General features: G+C 36.1%; 1 protein-coding gene across 1 annotated transcript in view; it reads right to left on the bottom strand.

Annotated features, from left to right (window-relative positions):
* The window catches only part of CFAP47 (cilia and flagella associated protein 47), a 343082-nt gene that overhangs the window by 11707 nt on the left and 308913 nt on the right, over positions 1 to 22462 (bottom strand). Inside the window, exons 61-63 of the mRNA XM_056329101.1 lie at positions 13044 to 13215; positions 11450 to 11611; positions 532 to 700 (exon numbers count right to left, since the gene is read on the bottom strand). Coding sequence (XP_056185076.1) covers positions 532 to 700; positions 11450 to 11611; positions 13044 to 13215 — 503 coding nt within the window. The remainder of the gene's footprint in view (positions 1 to 531; positions 701 to 11449; positions 11612 to 13043; positions 13216 to 22462) is intronic.

Here is a 22462-nt window from a genome sequence, read left to right as displayed (position 1 = left end):
CTTCAGATTTACAGAAGGTACTTGGCTACAAATTCTTTTTGTTTCTTTTGAAGCTTGCTTTAAAAAAGTTATTCCTGGCTTTGCATTCTGAAACTGTCTTCTACAGTTTAGTATCTAGCTTCTAGTGCCTTTGGTCCTAGGAGGTATGATACAAGTAAAATCACTAACCTGGACCTCACATATTCAATCACTTATATGTTCTCCATCAGTTCTTAACATGATTATTTGGATTCTCTGTGAAATGTCATTCTGTCCTGTTGTCTGTGGAGCTGGGACAAACATATCAAGATAAGTACCTGTCTCTGGTGTTCATGGTGAAGGGATAACAGAGAAATTAAAGAAAAATATGTTTTTTTCAGCTTGTCATGAGTGAGTTTTCAAAATTTAGTTTTATTCTTATCCATCCAGAAGAGGAGTGAGATAATCACAGTGCATGCACTTGTGTGTTTCAATGCTGCTTTTTTATATAGGATTCCTTTTTTCCTTCCACTCCTGAAGGTATATTCGTGCATTGCATTCGGGAAGGCTTACCTGAATTACAAGTGTTGCTGTATGCTTCTTGCCATACATCCTTGGCTTGAAACCCACCATTATATGGGTTCCCACACTGCCTGCTGGAAGGAGTTCTCCAGCTTGTGGCAGCACAAGGAACGCAGGATCACTGCCTGCCAGAAAGTGCGCAGTGAATGGCTCTGGGTACCTACGGAAAAGCACAGGAGACTATTACGCCTTTTAAAATATCTTAATATAATTCATCTATGGTCTAACATTTAGGCCACCATGTGGCATGACTCAGGGAACTTGGCAGCCCATGGAATGCATGTAGAATAATAGCATTCTTACTTACAGAATAAATAGTCTATAGTAATTACTTACATTTATTTATAAATATTTATAATATTTATACACAGGGACCTGCATACTGGTCTTCCATTTCAGACATACCTACATGCTATTATAAATATTGTAATAACTACAGAATAATGATAGCATTTGCCGCTAGAAAGGACTCATCTGACCTGTAAAGATATAACAATAGTGATAGAAATAATTCCATGTCAGAGTGAAAATCCACTTTTCTTATTAAAAGCCCCTCACTTTTCCAATCTCTAATCAAATAAAACTGACAAGCCACCCATTTTATTAGATTTTATGACTAGAACTGAATTTGCAATCTGGTGGAGCATTAATAGACTGGGAGGGAGCTCTGAAAGCATTGAAATGAACATATGGAAAATAATTTGCTATCACTGTTTTCCACATTTTTCATATCCCATAAATTAAACGCTTTAAGATGTTGCAATAATAATTAGGTTTCTCTATCAATATTATCATATATCTCTTATTGCAAAGAATTTCTGTCACAGGTGCTGCAGGTCTTCTCTAATTACTAGTTTCATGTCAGTACCATTGCACCCACAGAAAATGCCTTATTCCTAGTAAAGACAGTGGCTGAGGACTACAGAACATTCTTAAACTAATCCCAAATCGAAGCTTGTCTATCACAGTTCCTCAGGAACTCTGCCACAAACTTTCTCAGCATGAAAAGAATATACATTTTTCTATTTTCCAGTCATCAAGACTTTACATCAAGTCATCAAGTCTTTACACGTGTTGCTGAGGACAACTCTATCACTACCTGGACAGAAAGAGAACAAAAGAAATTGCAACTAGAAATACAACAGCATAGTCAAAAAATAATCCATCACACCCTGCCACAGTACAGCAGGGCAAGTATCATGCATGCTTAGAGGGAACACATTTTCAGTTGATAAAACGTGAAGAATGAAAAACTAACAGCATCTCAAAGAAAAGCTGTTCAAATCTGTTTATTCATGGACTGTCACACCAGAAATAACACTGCTTTTAAAAGAAAATACAAAGAAGTGGAATTTAATATTTTATGACAATTCATATCTCTATGGAAATGTCCCACATTTCCTGGGCAAGTGCTACACCGTGGGTGGTACACTGGGTCTATGTCACCTTATTTAAAAATAGCTCTCCTTTGGAATATATTCTCACAGAAGTTTTTCCTAAATTCAATATACTCTCAAGAAATAAAGGTCATACTGTAAGTTTGTAGAAACAAATAGTGCAAGTGCAGAAAATGGAAACCAAAAAGCTTCTGCCTCCTGGAAAAAAAATAAATTCACTAATATTTAGCAGTGCCTTCGGACTTAGGTGCATTAGCAGATTTAGCCCAGCTTTCCCTTTCGGTGACTGCAAGGTGAGCAAAACTACTGAATGTCGGAGACTACATTTCAAGTCTTGTGACATCAAACTTATGCTGAGGTTCTCTTTTCATGGTGCGTAAACTTGTGCAGCTGAGTTTATAGACCTGGGCCATAAGCACTAATCCTGCTACGGCCTGATTGCCCATCTATGTGTCATCTAAGCTTTGACTTTTCACATCTCTATTTCCCACAAGGACTGCTCAGCTGTGAATGCCTAGAGCATACTTACTACACACAAAGGGCAGGCATGGGATGAAATAGAAGTGATGCCTCTTAGACTGAGTAGCAGAGTACAGCACCCATCGAAAACATCTGAGATGAATATTCAAACCTGGGTCTGGAAATAGTGACCTGAACACAGGTCTTAATTTCCAGCATCGTTGCTCTATAGACTAGATTTAGGAACATTTTAAGACTTTCTGTATCTCCTGTGTCCAGTCTTTTTTCTGGGAAGTATTTAGGGATGACATCTCCTAATAAGCACTTTCTGTCTTCATAAGACATACAAGACCATGACTTAGACTACAGATGCAATGACAAAATACTAAGGGAGACGGGACAGGCTGCATGCGCAGAAGACATAAGAAAATAAGGACTTTATACCTGCAGATATTGCATCTTAGCAGGGTGTGATGCAACAGTAGTTTTTTTCAGACCATAAATGATTCCACAAAACAGCTAGTCAGAAAACTGGAGAAAAAGCTATAGTTTTAGTCCCGACAAGGGGGCCAGACACTTTAAAATGAAACTGTCACAAAAGTGATCTATAATTGTGCACATAAGATATTTTCCAAATCAGAGAAAAAAATCTTATTGCAGCAACCTTGTCAGATCTTAATTTTTATAAAGAAAAATGCAGGAAAACTAATCTAAAACACTTTAAAGAAAAACTACATATTACTTGACAGCATTGGCCCAAGGTACTAGAGGCAGCTATAATTTCTTTCTGTGTTGAATAAAATACATATACACACACACACATACATACTTACATGAACACATATAGTCACAACTAAAACCTCCCCCTCCCTTCCCCATTCCCTCCCCTCCCCAAAGCCTGGTAGTTTTAAAGAAAAAGTCAAGCCAATTACTGAATGCAAACTGTTCCTCAAAGTAGAAGCTATGTCCAAATAAGAAAAACAGAAATTCTGGCAAGTGAAATGTATAGCCATAATACAATAGGCCAGGAGGGATTCTGATAAAGATATGGCTAACAGTACAAGAACTAGCAATCAAAAACCTACTCACACACAACCAGAAACAGGGATCTTTCACAGTGCCTGTAGTGCTCATAAATCCTTTTTTTTGTTGATTTTGTTTTAAAAATGTATCTAAAGATGTTTAAAAAATGTATCTAAAGATTTCAAGAAAAAACAAGCAGTGTTTTCACTGATGTTCACATCAGGGAGATGATCTGACATCCTGGCTAGCTCACTAGCATGAGTAAATTGTTTTCTTATTCTCATCTTCTATAGTATAGAGAAAGTAAGAAATAAAATTCCCAGAATAGCACCTGCATTTCAGACATTATTGTTTTCAGTGTCTGTATATTTAGTGTATAATTAAAAATTAATAATTATGTGATTTTAAAGTGATTAAAAATTAATTTTTCCATTTTGATTACTGCTTCAGGTAAAACAGCTCTGGAGTCAGTGTCTGGCTTATCATTTCTGAGCCATGAAGGACAGAGATGAGGCTGTCTATATTTTTTCAAGAAGGTTTTTGTTTAACTCAAGGGTGGCAGATACTAACGTACTTCATAAAGTTTAATGTTGTGTAGAGTTTTGAAAACACATAAGAGCCAAGCACAAATGAATTAGTAAATATAAGGGCAGAGGCCATACAAACCAGAGAAAATAAGTGCGTCTTCCCACCTGTGTGTTCCATAACTCCTGTCATAATGGTTTGATATTGCTATCAGAAAAGATGAACTCTACCCTTACTCAAAATAATAAACAAGAGTAACTATTAAATTGAATTGAAATAATAATAGGACAATGAAATCATGGCAATTAGGAAACATGGAAATTGATCCAGTATTTAATAGACATATTTATAATTACTGCTTTAATCTTGTTCTTAAATAGCATTGTGCTTAAATAGTAGTCTGTGCTCATCAGTGTTCTCATGTTAGATAATTTTCAAATCAGTAAACTAAAAAAGAATACCTTATGTCCTCAATTAAACAAAACCTTAACATTTATATTCTCATAGAAATCTCACTGAAAAACTTAAAAAATACCCAGCAAATCTGAAAATATAAGCTTTATTAAATTAAGGCTCAAAATAGCTTTAATGTTTACTCCTCTCTTCCTCAAACCCATGAAGCATTAAATTATTTCAGTAGAAATATATTCCTTCATAAAACTCAGCATTTTTCAAACTATATATAAAAAATAACACATACTGGTTTTAATCAAATTATTTTGATGGCGTTTTTGTTCCAATAAAAAAAGAATTTAAAAATGCCTTAATCTGTTAAATACATAACTGTTTAAGCAAATAAGGGGTACAGTTTGAAAATGTTACAATGTGCTTCAAAAACTTATAATTTGTAGTTAACATCTGTTGGATGACAAAAGAAATTTCAATTATATAGTGAAGTTCTTTATACTTATTAACTGTATTCAGTTATCAAATTCTATACATTATTAGAGGTAATTGGTATAATTTAGATAATTTCTTTTCAACCAAAAAAAAATGACAATGAGAAAAAATTAGGAAATCCTCATTATTTATCTGAAATGCTTGTTTTATACCAAAACCACCTCTGGTTTTGTTGTCCATTCTAAATCCTTAACTCTGGACATCAGAAAAGATTTAACTCCAGTTATCACTCCACAGCTTTGCAAAGGCTGCTTCAGAATCAAGGGACTTTTAAAAAATATGAAGAAACTCTGCATGACAAATGATTGACAGAGAATGCTTTACCAACTATAACATCACTTTTGTTGTACATGTTTGAAAACCAAAGCAGGAACCAGAGCAGGAACCAGGGTTTTTATCTTCACAAAATATTAAGATTTCTGTCTCATTCCTGTTCTGTCCAGGGGTACTGTATTTGTAGATTGGTAAACTGACTTTTCCTGACACAAGCAGTCCAGGTGACAGCTCCTGGCTAAATGTGTGACATGCCAGTAATTGCATTATTAAGAAGGATGATCATAACTTTTTGGAAGCTCTGCCACATGCATATCTTTATTGATATTTTCCACTACTCTCCATTCAGACTCCAAAAAATGGAGCTCAGTCAACATTTGTTCTTTGCAGCTGCCACTATGTGGAAGACGCTAAGATAAAGTATTCTAATTATATCTTTAGAATAACAGTAGAATTTTGCAGAACTGGTAACAAAGAGATTGGCATAGGAATCCAGGACTGTAACATGCACAGTGATGTGTAAGAGGGGGTGAGGGAAAGGGTGCGTGTGCTGAGAACTTAATGAACACATTTTCTTGCAGCACACATAATTCTGGCTCATGGTAATTCAAATGAAATACAGAAGTAATTACAGCAAAATAGAAATATTTCTCAAAGTTGTAACCATAAACATTTTTTTGTTTTTCCTTTCACAATTAGGGAGACTACAGAAAAAAAAAAAAATAGTTGCTCGCTATTCTTCACACAGCATTAAAATTAATCTTGTGTGATCAAGAAATGTTTTTAATTGAACATTTATTCTATGCACTAGGAAGCGTGCATAGAAGAAACAACGAAAATACCCACAGTGGTGCTCAAAATATGAAAAGTAGGTTAAGATAACTAAGTCTACACATGCAGTGATTTTAAAGACTAGTTTCATCTTTCTCCTCCTGTCCCTAGTCCATGTGGTTTTGTTGTCTCTTTATTCTAGCTCTGTTCCCATAATTGGGTGGAGCCTTGGATTTTGCAAATAACACTCCATGGAGACCATACAGATACCACGGTGTTTGCTTTTGTGATAGCAGGTGCTGATTAAGTATGCTTTTCTGAAGCATAGTTTGAGTTCATCTGAGAAGTTTCCTCAATGTAACTGTTTGTTACAAAATACCCTGTTTGTGATAAACACAGGATTGGAATCAGAGGTTGGAATGGAAGAATGGATAAAATTTTACTGTGTATGGGAATAATATGTCATTAAAACAATCACTAACAGGTACATGGAAAGCTAGAATTATAAGGGTGAAAGGAGGCTCTGTGTATGAGAAATAAGCAGACAGAATGATCAGAATTATCCACAATCTTGACTAAACACTTAAAAGTAATGCAGTTTACAAAAAAATTTGAAATTAAAGAGTGTTCATATGTGTCTATGATCGTTTCATGTTGGCTACTGAAGTGTTTGCACTGGAAAACAGGAAAACATTCTGCTGTAGCTGGATATCAGTATTTTAATGTGAAGAAATAAATCCAACTGTCAAAATACCTCTGTTCTGGAAATTATAGTAGTAAATATTCTACACAAAAGAGTTCTGTATTAATGCAAATGTTCTGATTCCGAAACATAATTGATTAAAATTGATTAAAAATACATTAAGAAGTTATTTTCAGTAAAACAAATATAGAAAGGGCTAGGGCTTTTTTAAGTAAAGCATCAGTTTTGGAATTTTTATTCTGTTTCAATTACAGACATCAGCATAAAGAACAAATAATTTCAGTTGGATATCAAACAAGTTTCTATAATTTTTATTTCCAAGGATAACATTCTAGCTATTCTTTTTGGTTAATATTGCTGTCATTCTGTAAACCATTGGCATTTAATAATGCATTTGCTATTAAAACAAACACTGATGTTTACACAGCATTACAGGATTGTAGCAAAGCCAATTACCTCAGTGGAAATGTTGCCACTGATTTCGGCTGGTGTTGAATTAAACCTACATTTATGACAAAGTCCAAAAACCATCATCTATGAATATTAAAAAGTGGCAGAGATTTCTTATTTAACAAGTGAAATCTCCAGATTTGGCTCTTAACCAATCTTAATGCCATTAAGGGGGACCATTCAACAATATGTCCCTTTTGAATTTTTATAGCCGAAAGCAAGATATTGGACTACTCATATATCACAACTATCCTAGATGCAGACAGTTTTTTTAAAGAAGTATTTGAGTTTTCTTCATATAACAAAACTGTTTGCCTGCATTCTCACTGTCATTAATTATTGAAGCAGATACTGTGCTGTTTCTCAGTGGGGGCACGTACGTGTCAATTTTAAATGTATTAAAAGACAGTGCATTACAGATTCGCATGGACTCCAGAGCTTTCATTATTGCAGCTCATTGTGAACAGCATAGCAACTACCTCCCATTTGTTCATCATTCACTGTTCCTAAAGCAACTACATCAAATGTAGTTATGGGTCAGCTGGAAAGTCAGTAATTCAGTCCAAAACATTTCACAGACACTGAGGATTTTGCTGGAGAGGGGAGGAGTGTAGTTAAAGGGAGAAGCCCATATTTGAGTTGCAGCAGCTGTAGAGAAAAAGAGAGCTAAAACCATTGACCTCACAGCTTTGTAGTGATCACCAAAGGGGCTCTGTGGATCGCTGAAAATCCTCATTCAACCTGGCATATATATGAGAATCCTAATCTGTCTTTAGTAAAATAGTGAGCCTTTTGGGGGGCCTGTGGATCTCAAATATTTTTTGCCGCATCACTATGCACCCTCCTAGCCCATAAAGATGTACAGGTCTTCTCAGTGATGCTGTGCAACCACTCTGGGCTGCAAACAGAGAGGAAAAAAAAAAAGACACAGCTGCAGAGTCCCTTTCTAGCAGGTTACTCAGAAATACATCTCTGTTTCCCCCCCAGTTACTCTCAAAGTAGCAGTGCCATGAGGTACTCTCCAGCATATGAAAGGAAGACAGAAAGTATCTGTATGGAGGGCAAAAAAACCCCCACCTCTCTAAGCACCAGAACTGATTCTCAATGGGATTGTTCTGCTAAATGTTTACTGCAGAAAAACTCCAAAGGGCTGATCATTTTTTTCAGGGAAGGTCTATAGGATGACACTCCATATCCAATTGAAAATTTTAACCCATACTTCAATATTTCATGGTTTTATTTTTAATCTAAGTCATTTGAGTTATTCAAGCATTAAATTACATCTGTAATATATGGGTTTCTTGTGTAATTGCTCTTAAACTGCAGATCCAGCATGCTAAATGTTGGTTGGCTGACCGTTTTATTTCTGTAACAAAACTTCCACCACTAAAATCTTCTAAGCAAATCAAAGATATGATAAGGCATTATAAAACTTACAAAGCAGTTGTTGGCACTATTTATGATGCGGATCTTATCCAGCACATGCAAACATTGCATTTTGTATTTCAAATGTATGGGAGGAAGTCTTGCTATGTAAAATAAATTTGGGATTTGTTTAAGGGAAAAAGAGAATCTGTCTCCCACCACAGGTCTTTCTTTATATAACTATAATGATTCAGATTTTATAATGGCTTTCTAGAGGACATTAGGTCTCTTCACTACTATCAAACACCTACCAGGAGATTACAGTATTGCCAGAGCAATCACTTCACTTTTGTTCCTGAAACAGCCCATTCCATTGAAACTGTTAACTTGGACATTGTGATAGAAGCCTTTTTCGGAGTGCTAGTAATTAGTATCACTGACAGCCATCTAAAAGCTGGAACAACTGTCCATGTTAGAGGCACAGCTTTTGGAAATAAGTTCTTAAAAAAAATAATCAGTTGGAACCAAGGACACTTCCTGCAGGGATGATACAAAAGCACGTATCTACAATGAAAGTTAACTGTCAACCAGCATACCTGGCACACTTTCTAGATAGGTAGTAAAAATAGTTAATTTTAAAGAAAAAAAAAGAAACTTAAAAACTTCCATAAGCTAATAGATTGTAAGCATCATGATTCTTTCAGTTTTAGTGTTTTAAAACTTCTCTGTCAGTACTACACAATTTATTTCCTGACTTCCTGCTGTATACAAATGACAGCATAAGTTTGCTACAACATTATGAAATTCTGAGAAAACAATGAAAAGTATGTAAAAATTATATTAACAGAGATTTCTGCAGGAATTCTAAAAAAGAGAGTAATAAAATACCGAAGAATGACATCATTATTTTATCTAGTGAAAGGGCAGAGTAGAGATGAATTCAAAACATGCTTACATAATAAAACAGGAATACTTTAAAAAGAATAGCACATTTAAAAAAAATTAAAACACAATGCAAAGGATTGTTTTTGCCTTGGTGTAAGTATAAATTACTCTGAAAAACAATCTATAGTAAAAACATAAAGGTTTTAATAATGAGCCTTTAATATCACAATACACCTTCCTTAACTCTGTATTTTGATTGTATATTGATCTTTCCCTTAGTTGAGGAGGATCATTTAAGAGATCACTTAAGAAAACTTGACACCCACAAAGCCATGGGCTTTGACAGGATGCACCCCTGAGTGCTGAGGGAGCTGGCAGACATTATTGCCAAACCGCTCTCCATCATCTTTGAAAAGTCAGGGAGGAGAGGAGAGGTGCCCAAAGACTGGAGGAAAGCCATTGTCACTCCAATCTTCAAAAAGACAAGAAGGAGGACCCAGGAAACCACAGTCTGGTCAGCCTCACCTCCATCCCTGGAAAGGTGATGGAACAGCTCATCCTGGAGGTCATCTTGAAGCATGTGAAGGAAAAGCAAATCATCAGGAACAATCAACATGGTTTTACCTAGGAGAAATCATGCCTGACCAACCTGATAGCCTTCTATAATGGAATGACTGGCTGGGTAAATGACAGAAATAGTGGTAGATGTTGTCTGCTTTGACCTCGGCAAGGCTTTTCACACTGTTTTCTGTAACATCCTCATAAGTAAGCTCAAAAACTGTGGGTTAGATGAGTGGGCAGCGAGGTGGTTTGATAACTGACTAAAGGCAGAGCTCAGAGGGCTGTGATTAATGGTGCAGAGTCTTGGTGGAAGCTTGGACCTAGTGGTGTTCCCCAGGGGTCACTGATGAGTCCAGTCCTGTTCAACTTATTTATCAATGACCTGGATGAAGGGACAGAGTGTACCCTCAGCAAGTTTGCTGATGATACCAAACTGGGAGGAGTAGCTGATACACCAGGAGGCTGCGCTGCCATTCAGCAAGACCTGGACAGGCTGGAGAGTTGGGCGGAGAGGAACCCAATGAAGTTCAGTAAAAGCAAGCGTGAGGTCCTGCACCTGGGGAGGAACAACCCCCCCATGCACCAGTACAGGCTGGGGGCTGACCTGCTGGATGGAAGGCAGCTCTGTGGAAAAGGACCTGGGAGTTCTGGTAGACAGCAAGTTACCAATGAGCCAGCAGTGTGCCCTGGTGGCCAAGGTGGCCAGTGGGATCCTGGGGTGCATTAGGAGGATCACGGCCAGCAGGTCGAGGGAGATGATCCTGCCCCTCTGCTCTGCCCTGGTGAGGCCCCACCTGGAGTGCTGTGTCCAGTGCTGGGCTCCCCAGTTCAGGAGAGACAGGGAACTGCTGGAGAGGGTCCAGCAGAGGCCTACAAAGGTGATGAGGGGCCTGGGGCATCTCCCTCTGGTGGAAAGGCTGAGAGAGCTGGGCCTGATTAGCCTGCAGAAGAGAAGACTGAGAGGAGATCTTATCAATGTCTACAAATATCTTAAGGGTAAGTGTCAAAAGGAGGGACCAGGCTCTTTTCAGCTGGGCCCAGAGACAGGGGCAATGGGCACAAACAGCAACACAGACAGTTCCTTCTGCATATGAGGAAGAACTTCCTTGTCTTGAGGGTGACAGAGCACTGGAACAGGCTGCCCAGAGAGGTTGTGGACTTTTCTTCCCTGGAGACAGCAAAACCCACCTGTACGTGACTCTGTGAAGCCTACTCTAGATCAACGTGCTTTAGCAGGGGGTTGGACTACATGATCTCCAGAGATCCCTGCCAACTGTGACTATTCTGTGATTCTGTTTCACACATTTTAACACACAAGCATTTTAGAGCAAAATTTTAAAGTCATAACATAAACATTTGGACGTATTTCAAAATTTTCTCTTGAGAGGCTATAGCCTACATATAGAATACTTCTGTTTTCTACAGTACACCATCAAAATCACATTTGTTACCTATACAATGCAGCACTTGAAACTAATGATGAAATAGCTGCAGCTCACATATGTTTCTGTTGCCCAAATCTGTCCTATCTAATGTGTTTGAGTGTGAACTCTAGCCTTAGAAAGCCGCATAAATACTTAATCATAAGTATTTTTACCTTGTCTGGCTTGTAAGCTTAAAGCCAACTATAGATTCCTTATTCAGGCCAACTGCTTCAATGTTGATGACATCATCCACCTCTGGCTCTGTAGCAATGAACAGCATGGGAAACTTCCAAACACCTCCTGTAGTGCACTGTACTACAAGAGTTGCTTCGTTCCTTAAAATTTCAGATAAAAAACATTCAATACATAGAACAACATTACAAAACATAAACTGAGTAAATTAATGTCCAAAATAAGCCTCAAGTGTGTAGAACTACAATACAGTAAAATGAAAATACAGATGGCTTTAAACTGGAATACATCCTTAATTTTGCATGGCATAGTATGCATCAGTTACACTTAGACTGGGATGAAGATTAGCTATCACAATATTTACAGCAAAGAACAAGAAAGGACATAATATGAAAGCAAAATGATTGGAGCAGCCATGAGATTTGATTCTTTTTCTGCTTACTCTCTGTTGAGGTAAACAAATTTAACTCAATTTGGTTTAGTCTTTTTTTTTTTTTTTACTTTGGTTCATGGCAGAATCTTGTCCACAACATGGTAGCAGTTCATATTAGAGGCAAATAGATCTGGTGAAGGTCTATGTACTTAGAAAAATTGCAGACTGATGTCTTCAGACCATCTAAGAGAGTTGGTGCTGTAGATTCTAAAGATAAGAAACCAATTAATTGCATTCATTGAATCCTCTGCATGAAGCCTGATAAGTCTCAAGTACACAAAGATAAAAAACCAAACCAAAACAAAAAATAATAAATTAAAAAGGGACAGAGTAGAAATAAAGAGAGGTTTGAAATTAACCTCCCTTCTGATACAATGACATTGCATGGTGTGGGTGGATATTCTTTCCTAAATGTTCCCTCCTGCACCCTAAAAATACCCCCGTTGCATGCAGCCCATGACACTAAGCAGTGACTGCTTTCTAATCTTCCTGGTAATGTTGAGCCTCTGAATTTTCCATGTGCCTGCATGATACTGAAGCTTCTTTCCAGCCTCCTCCCCACACACATTTGACTCCTTCAAGAGGAAGGTGCAACTTCCCACTCTCTAGACAGGATCTCACTTTCACAGTTTCTTTTTAAAGCTGTGGGATGTACTAATGTAAAACAAAGGAAATTCCTAATTTTTCACAGCTGTAAAAGAAGATAATATTTGCCTGTGAACTGTTGTTACCGGGGCACTAGAGACTACTTTCAAATTCCACCATCCCATCCATCCGAAGAATATGCACACATGTTCATCTACAGAAAGTTTTCCAAGGCCATCTTGTCTGTATTCTTTCCGCAAATTTTGAATGTTCATTGGAAGTCTTTCAATACTCCCGTGTTTAGAAGTAAATTGATGGATGCACAGACTAAGGCAGTAACTCAACAGAACTATGTCACAAGCATTAAAAAGAAAAACTATCAGTTTTAATACCAGAGATATCATACTGAGAAGCATCATGTGAGAAAATCTAAAATAATAGATCTCAGAGATGAAAACAACATGAGGAAAATGATGCAGGGAGGTGTTTATATAGCTAAGAGTGATCAGACAGGATTTTATTGCATGTTTTGTTGGTAATAAGGAACAGGAGCTTACCTCATTGGTTTGTTAGGTGCAAACACTATATTAAAGACCAGTGTTATGGTTCTGGATTCTGTATCCTGTTCTTTTTGAACCAGATGCATACCAACCAAAGATTCAAGCTGAGATTTAATTTCATTTGATTGATATTGCAATTCATATAGGAATTCCATTGCTGTACAGAAACCTAAATGACACAAGAGAAAGAGATCAGTCTCTGTGCACTCCAATATCACACAGCTGGCTGGATACTAGTTGCAATTCTTTCATTTGTTACTAAAAATGACAAGGAAGTAAAACTACTAATTACCCAGAATTTGAGTGATTTCCTTCTGACTGCATAGCAAAATCTTCCAGTTTCATATGACAGGCTATATAGTTTCTGGCAAAATGGAAGCTGGAAAATTTACTTAGGAGATGTTAACAGTAATAGCAGTATTGTTCTGGCTACCACTTCTACATTACAGAAAGACATTTCCAGTTCATCAGCCAAATGAAAATTGCAAGAATTTAATACTATTTTTGAGTAATGGCATTGGGACAATCTCAAAAAAACAAGTCATTAAGGACATCAGTGCCACTGATGGCTGACAGTCTGGGAAACAGAATACAGAAAAAGAGCAAAGATGTCACTAGCAGCCTCTTCTCTTATTCCCTGTAGCAGCTATGAAAAGGCCAAGTAGTAATGACATAAGAATAAAAGCTGTGTTTCTTGATTCAAGTGTCTTTTCCAGCTGTAACAAAGAAAACTGTGATATTCAGTATACAACAGTAATTTGTGCACAAAAGCACAAAACGGAACGTTTCTATGAGGAAAATAATCTCAAGCTGCTAATCTGTTTAAAAGTTTTACACATTTTATGGGGGAAAAGTATTTTAACACAACCACTAGATCTTATTATGACCACATATCCTAAGGCACATTTTGAATTTGCACAGCTAAGTACAATGCGTTGCACAGAACTCCTATGTATGCATCCTTGTATATATACGTTGGCTATAGAGGGCCAGTCATCTGCAGTTATTTCCCAAGACCTTCCAACTTGGAGTTCTAACGTATAGACTACATATTTCTTCACGTAAAAAGTCCAAAAGATAATGCACTGTGAGACAGCTGAACAAAATCTTACTTTGGTTTTGCCAGTCTGTAATGCCACCCAAATTTAAGTGAGCACGGACACCTTCCTATGCTTGAAGTCCTTTTTCCTTTTCTGAAATGTACAAATTCTAACTTCATTGGCTAACAAGAAGCTTGAACTTCTGTTGCCAATATCTTTGTAACACACAAATTAACACTAAAAAACGTAGCAGCTTATACTGTAACATTTCTGACTTTTTAAAGTGGATTCTTCACACAGATGTCTGATTGATTTATGCTAGATCAAAAAGTTACACAGAGGTAAGAAAAACAATACCAACAGACAGGATTATCGGTTATAGTAGATACACACTAAATACTGAATATACCGGATTTCCATGTATTTGTCCTTTTACTATAAATTTGCTTTATTACAATAAATGTACTTTTTAATAATGAAATTAAGTATGAACATTTTTCCTACAGTTTATAAAATTCCTAGGATTATCCTATATTCTTCCATGCTTGGTTGTTTAAATATGTTTATACCATGCATTCAGATTCCCATACAGCCCAAGGCTTGTAGTAGTCACCCTAGAGAAATGCCCAAACATGAAAATTAAGACAAAAAATTAACTTATTATGGGAGAGAAAAGATTACATCATTTGGAGCATTCCAGAATGAGAAAATTGCAACTGTTGAGCAGATGTTTCTTTCAGCAGTTATATCACACAATGCTACTCAGGAAAAACGTTTCCTATACTTCAGAAGAAAATGCTGTAAATTGCATGCTGCTTTTAGTATCCAAAGACATTTGATTTTGGTTTGACATATGTATATAGTACCTTTTAGTCAGAAGCAATTAAATATTTACAATTTTTTTGTGCTCCAGGCTGTTTTATAACCTGTTCTATGCTCATATTAAGTATTTAGTTAAAATATTTTAATATTTACAACACCTAAGGAAAAATGATGCGTTTATAAGTCCCAATATTTGAAAGCCTTGTTATGCTGGTCCCTTAGCTGGTTTTGATCTACATTGCTGATCTAGTTTTGAACTGTTCAAAAAAGAAAAATGTAATTAGATTTTTATCACAGCTGCCCTGAAGACTACTATATTATTGTACTATGGGAAGCCTCTGTGAATATGTTAATATTTTATGCTAGACAATTCCAGAATGCACATGCTGCCTAAGCAAACTGGCAGATGTTAAAGGTAAAAAAAAAAAAAAATTAAAAAAAAATTAAAAAAATTGTGTATCATGGCTAGAAATCTGTCCAAATTGTCAAATATTCAGTTTCCTTGTTTCCATTTAATTGAAATTTCTGGTTTCAATTAAAATGGTGAAATAAATAAGAATTAACATTTTCTTTATAGTGACACCAAATACAATATAGCAGACTGTTCAAATATGTCTTGACCCTTTAGCCCAGCTCTTTGTATGTTTTCATTCACTGGTTTTCTTTTTAAACATCAAAATAACAATTTTATCTGTACTAAAATGTTATCTAATGTAAATTGTAAAATATGCATGCAGATATAAAGTATACCCCAAATAATCCACTGCTGTTCTTTAAGTAGAGAGCAGCAAGGAGAGTTTTAGCCACATCTTGACTCAACATTATTTCTCAGTCCAAACACTGGGAAGATACAAGCATGCTATTTATATACAGCTTGTTACATCTAGGGAATAGAAACTCCATTTACAAAAAATATTACTTTCTCATCATTCCTGAAGAATATTATGCAGTCATTTAGTTTGGAAAGGCCCCTTAAGACCATTGAGTACAGCCATAAACCTAACATTGCCAAGTCCACCACTAAGCCATGTCCCTAAGCACCACAACTAGACATCTTTTCAATCCCTCCAGGGATGGCAACTTAACCGCTTCCCTGGGCAGCTTTTTCCAGTGCTTGACAGCCCTTTCGGTGAAGACGTTTCCTCATATGCAATCCAAACCTCTCCTGGCACAACCCAAGGCCATTCCATTTTGTCCTGCCACTTGCCACCTGGTAGAAGAGACCAACACGCACCTAGCCACAGCCTCCTCTCAGGTAGCTGCCACGGGCAGTACGATCTCCCCTCAGCCTTCCTCTCTCCAGTACTTTGCGTAAATAAAGACTTCCGAAAAATAGCACACATTTAGGCAACATTTGTGTATGCAGAATTTCTGAAGCAGCGATGTTTAAAAACCAATAAGGTTTTTGAGCGATATAGTTCTATGTCTTGGCTGTCATTTATTTTCAAGTGCTAGTAAGGATACTTCTTAAAAAGCACTACAATTGAAGTGTGGAGGATTTGTCTGGGTTCTTTTTTTAAACAGCCTCTAAGAAGGTGAAAGGAAATAGACCACTAACTTCATTTATTTTCTGACTCATAAGAAGGATATCATGGACACTTCCAGGGTTTTACACTCTGAGCATATATATTGGGCAAATGTGATTTTTTTTTGACTGCTAGGATTTACTGTAAATCTAATTAATGGATTTCATACATCTAAAGATTAAAAGATGTGTCTAACAGGTTCACAAAAAAAACCTCGGGAATTTAAATAACTTTTTAGTTGAAAAGAACCTGTATTCAAGCTTCAAAAGAGTTAACTACAAAGACATCGATGGGTCTAATGTCCATGGAAGGTATGTGAAATGCCCACTGGGTATATCGGACCTGGAAGAGGGTTTCACACAGCCATTAGAGAAGCCTTTGTACCTCCCTCCTATTTTTGAAAAGTGAATACATGTTTGACTTCACTAATGACTGGCTCATTATACAATGTGTTTTCTGATGATAAAAACCTAATGGACACTGGTCTACGAAGCTGCAGTCTCTTGTGGATACCTAGAGGAGATCTAGCTACCTGAGCTCCCTGCAAATAGTGCTTAACCTAGAGCGGGCTTGGTGACATAAAAACGGCAAGGGGGAGGAGCTCTCTAAAGGACTCCCCTTACTTTCACACTGTCTCCAATTTCCAATGAGACAGGTGGAAATTAAAGCTGTGATAGAAAAATATTCAGACTGCAAAACTGCTTGTCCTCATTACAGAGATTTTTTCTTGGATTGGTGCAATAAAACAGAGATGCAAGTGAATTTGGTCAATTGACCTTCATCACCTCCCATTCAGCAGGCTGAAATTTTACTTGCAGTCATTTAATAAAGGTCAGCACAATCACAGAATACAAACAAAATGAAAGCCCAGTCACTCATAAATTTGCAGCTTCATGCTTTTCAAAAACCAGATAAATTATAGTTTGATGCTGAATGTAATATACTGCACTCTCTCAATGATTTTTTTTTTTTTTTTTTTTTCTGGTTCTGCTAATTTTTCAATGTTTGCATCCATTGTGGCCCTGACACCTGACAAAGATTTCTTCCCCTCTAGATCTAATAGTCTCCAAAGTGGTAAATTAGGAACTACAAGACCAGACATTAACTACTAATTTCTACCAGACATCTGGCATCTAATTTTGACCTTCCAAATGTTGTGAAATCTCTTTCTTCATAGCCCCCATTCAGCTGTCATATGACACTTGTTCTTTTCCTGCTTCTTTGCTGTCTTCCAGGAGTCTTAACACACACTGCTAGAACTCAGCAGGCAGTGGCGAACGAACATTAAGTATGCAGATATGACTTGCCAGCAAAAGCAGCAGTAGACAGGATACATTACCATACGGTAGATTAAATTGCTTTAATACAGCTTTCAAGTAAATATTCAAGTGAATAGCAAAAATGTATAGCAAAAAAGAGTAAGAAAGGAAAAAAAATAAAAGGAAGCCTGGTGGTCAAGAACATCCTAACATTTAAGTAGACAGTATCTTCTGGGCAGTAAGAAATTAACTTCATCTGAGAACTCGCTGTAAAAAGTCGTAAATCCAGGATAATAGCAGCAAAATAAACAAATTGCATAAGAACCAAAAAAGAGCTGGCTGTAGTTAAATTTCTTTCACTAAATTTGTTCATACAGGTACAAAAGTTCTGCATGTGGAGCATTATAAATATCAGCAAAGATAACATCATATACTTTATTAAATGCCAGACACCAAATTACCTTAAATGCAAAGAAATAAATGGATAAGAAAAGTGGTCTCCTTCTGTTGATGATATACTCTTTGATCCTCAATGCAATTCAAGAGAATTCTCAACATAGATAAGCATATACACCTTTATATCTCTTCCTCAAAAATTTATTTGTCTTTCCATATCCAATTAAGGCTTTTCACCCATATCTTCAAGGCTTTGAAAAATTCCACTCTTAGCCATATCTTTTTTTACCCTGCATCCCACTGCCTATTCCCCTAGCAACCAACTTCAACACTTTTCTAAATTTTCTCTCACATTTGATTTTTCTGTTTCCTAATTTTCCTTTTTCAAAACACTCTTCAAATCAGAGATCTACTTCTAAAGCAGGTTTCTACTGTAAAAAGAAGCAATAGAAAGCACTTCCCTCCCTCCCCCCCCCCCTTTTTTTTTTTAGGATGTCTTTGTTCAAAACACTGCATCATTAAATGAATGAAATGGAAGTTTGTGAATCCATGTATATGAAATAAACAGTGTGCATCTAGCATCTGCTGTTCTGCATGCATTTCTAAATTCTTCCTTGCAGCTTGTTTCCATATATTCTCCCTCTCTGAATCCATTTTGGACTAATTCCTTTTGTGTTATGCCTATCCACACTCCCCTCTTTGCACCCTATTTTGATATTTCTTGGCATAGTAAATAAAACAAAAGCCTCAGGAAAAGCAAAAGGATTTTCATCAGGCCAAAGGATCTCCCACATTACCTTCCTTTGATCTGGCATTCTACTTAGATTTGTACACCAATTAAAAATTAATGCATTAAAAGAAATGATTCAAATGTATTTTTTCAATCATATTCTATTCTTTTTTTTCAGCAGTCTCTTTTATTTAGCATTGTCTTCATTCATCTGGCAATTCTAGCAAATAAAGAACACTTCTGTACCTGGGCACAGGCAATGCCAAACCGGCTTCTCCATGAACTTATATTATGATGTAGTCTTAATTCACACAGACATTTATTTTTTCCATGGTTTCCGAGCTCATTTCCCTCACTTTGAACGTTGCCCACTGAAATCAGTCATAACTCAAGGAGTCTTTTAACCTAATCATTCAAACTGTATTGGTCCACACACATGCTAAACTGAAAACAGTATTATTTATAATTTCTTTTTTTTCCACTGTGTCCAATATGATGATGTCTGTGTACTTTATTCCTTACAGCAGTTACATTAATGACTAAAAGAAATTATGCTTGTCATTTGGAAGACCAAGTTCCAATGCAAGCACATTTCTTCAGATCCCTTTGGAGGAGCAGTGTGTTTACACCAAGATAACCAGTAGATCATGAAGCAATAGCAAGGTTCTTTTTTCCAGTCTTTTTATGTGTCAGCAGTATGGATGTTCTTTCCTCCCTCCCAGATGCTCTCTTACCCTCAGAAGTTTCCTAGGTTTTAGCCTTCTCTTTTATTGTTTGGCGATATACTTGAAAAACATAACTTACGGGATGTTTCATGGTTTGGTTTGGTTTGGCTTTCTTTTAACTGCATCAGTGACTGTAATTGCCCATTTACTATAGGTGGTTAAGAGAATACCAGCAATTTTGCTCTACTTCCTTTATCACACTCTGTGTTCAAAGACTTTTCTAGGGCTTTTTTTGTATTACACTGTATACACTGAGTCACTTTCCCTTTTCAAAATTCATTCTTAAAATCACTTCCTTTAGAAAACTATCTTACTTTTCGCCTTCCAACACTGCCAACATGTACTGTACGAAGAATACTTCCCTAAGGCAAAAGCACCCTTTTTCATATTTTGGAACATAACATTTCATTCATACAACTTTATCACTTCCCAGTTAAATATCATTTTACTGCAGTAGGAATGTGACCTTCCAAGTGAGAAGAACATATAGATTTAGCTTATCCCCAGCTATTTCAGTTCCTTCACAGTTCCTTATTAAAGTTATATGCAAAATACAAATGTAATTTGTCCTACTGAATAAAAGCAATTATCCATTTAGAAATTCAATTTTCTTCATACTTACTTACAAACTTTTCATGTTCAAGAATATAATCTTAAAATATTGTGGATCTAAGCATCACTTTGTAAATCAGCTGTGTGTCTGTACAATGTATGGTGTTTTTTCTGAACTAATGGCAATAAAATAAATAAGCTTAAAATACCTGTTCCAAGAGTAAATGTTTTCTGACTACTTTTACTACTGTCTTGTAACTTGGGTATAAGATTAGAACCATTTTGCTTTTATAAAAATAGATTTTTCTAATTAAACTTTATCAGTCCAAAAATATTTTGAGTGAGAAGGAACACCTTGGCTGATTGCTGCTAAAAACCCAAAAGTATCAAACTGCACTGAGATGTGATTCTTACTCAGCACGACCAGTTTCAGTTTTTCAACAAATCATAAAATTTTACCATTTAAGATATTCCTATATCCAGTACCATTTATTTGCCCTTTGAAATTCTGTAGAGCTGACACCAGCAAACTTGAGTTCTTAATTCAAAAACTCTGAAACTCAGTGCTTGAAATAACATAGCACATATGTAGCAAAGAGCTTTATGTTGATTTTAAAGGCACTTTCACATTTATCAAGTCTGCCAGCTACAGGATGCAGTACTTAGAGAAGCTGAAAAGACCTCACAATCTGATCTGTTGAGCTACTCCTCACTTGCTACTACATTGCAAGTTTGGTTTAGAAGATAAATAATAGTTTGTTTTAAAATGTTTTAACTTAATTAGCAGGTATTTCAGACAGACACATTACTTAATAACAATGGAATATTTTCTCAACATACACAGTCCAGACTGATCAGTCTCATTGCCAGTTGAACACAATGAAAACTGCATCTTTTTTTCTGTGGGATTTCAGGAAGACGGATGCAGTATCAGAATGTTTGTATTGTACAGTTTGTATGGGGTAGGTTTATGTTTTTTTTAAACACATGAGAAGGACATATGCTAGCTCTCAAGATCTGCAATATATCCATTGATTCATGGTCATCGTATGAAAAGGGGAGCTAAGGACCAGGAATTGGTCTGTTCTGGTTTTGGTTGTTCTTTCTTTTTTTAATAGTTGCATTTATTAGAAGTTTGGATGACAAAGACATCATCTTAGGTTACGCTCTTTCCCAGCATCTTAATCTAAAACACTAAGCAAATATGCATGTGTGGCTATAGACAAAAGAACTTCAGCCTGATTATTTTCCCATACAAATGTATTTATATTTTTCATAAAAAACACATTTTTGTGTTTTGAAAACATGGACCTACATACTGAAATCTTCCACTCAGTAGCTCTGCAAATTAAAAAATAACAATACACAACAAACTAAACATAAGTAAAAGGGGTAATATAATCCTGTAATCTCAAATGGAGGGATTATCTTTATTTCCTTCTAACTTGAAAGGAGATATGGAAAAAATAATTTCTTAGCAAGTATTCCTCATCTGTTCATCTGTACAAGTATTATAAAGAAAGAATTTGTCTTACATCACATCATAACTTAAATTGTTTATGTTTCCTGAGATAATTCCATTATCTGTGCTATGGTATAATCTTTGATTCAATGATAAAATAATTTTTCATTGAAAATTAAAAAAATTATCTAAATTTATGCACATAGAACTCTCTACTGATGGAGGTAAATTGTTTCTGGTACCATCACTATAATCTGTAAGCATGTTATTGATAGTTTTACACTATACTATGGTCTATTAAAAAGGATGCATTTTATATCTTTTGACATTTTTAATATTACAAAACAGACTGAGCCACACAGACTAGAACACAGGACCTAATCAGTAGGGTCACATTCATTTGCCTCCTTTTCCTTATCCAATGAATTGCATTCAGTTATACATAAGGTGGAACATCTATAACACAGGGTAGTGAAAATTCCTCTACTGTGAGACAAATATAATCTCATGGGAGGTATCCACTTGTCTTATTTTTTTGATAAAAATTAAGTTTCAGAACTAATAAAAAATTGTGCAGTAAATTTCTGAGGTTTCACTGTCTTCCTGAGCTTGCTTGAAGTAAGAGTAATGGTTCAAGATTACAATTTCATTTAATGTTCTGTGGTAATTCTATGTAACTTCTAGCTACTTGTCTTAAAATCTCAATATCTAGCTACACCTTCAAAGTTTCAGATCAACTTGGTTTTAAACTGTCAAAACTACAGGCACGATGCAAATTTACAAAAACATGAAGTTGTATACGTTCCCCATAAAAACTGGGGAAGTTTTGGTTTTTCCTTTTTGCTTCATGTTCTTTTTGGAGTTGTGAAATATTGGATAGATGAAGGAGATCTAGAGTGGATAA

Source organism: Falco biarmicus, chromosome 2 (genome assembly GCF_023638135.1).
Source record: "Falco biarmicus isolate bFalBia1 chromosome 2, bFalBia1.pri, whole genome shotgun sequence".
Classification (NCBI taxonomy): Eukaryota; Metazoa; Chordata; class Aves; order Falconiformes; family Falconidae; genus Falco; species Falco biarmicus.
The sequence above is the reverse complement of the archived record's forward strand: the minus strand, read 5'-3'. Positions and strand labels throughout refer to the sequence as shown.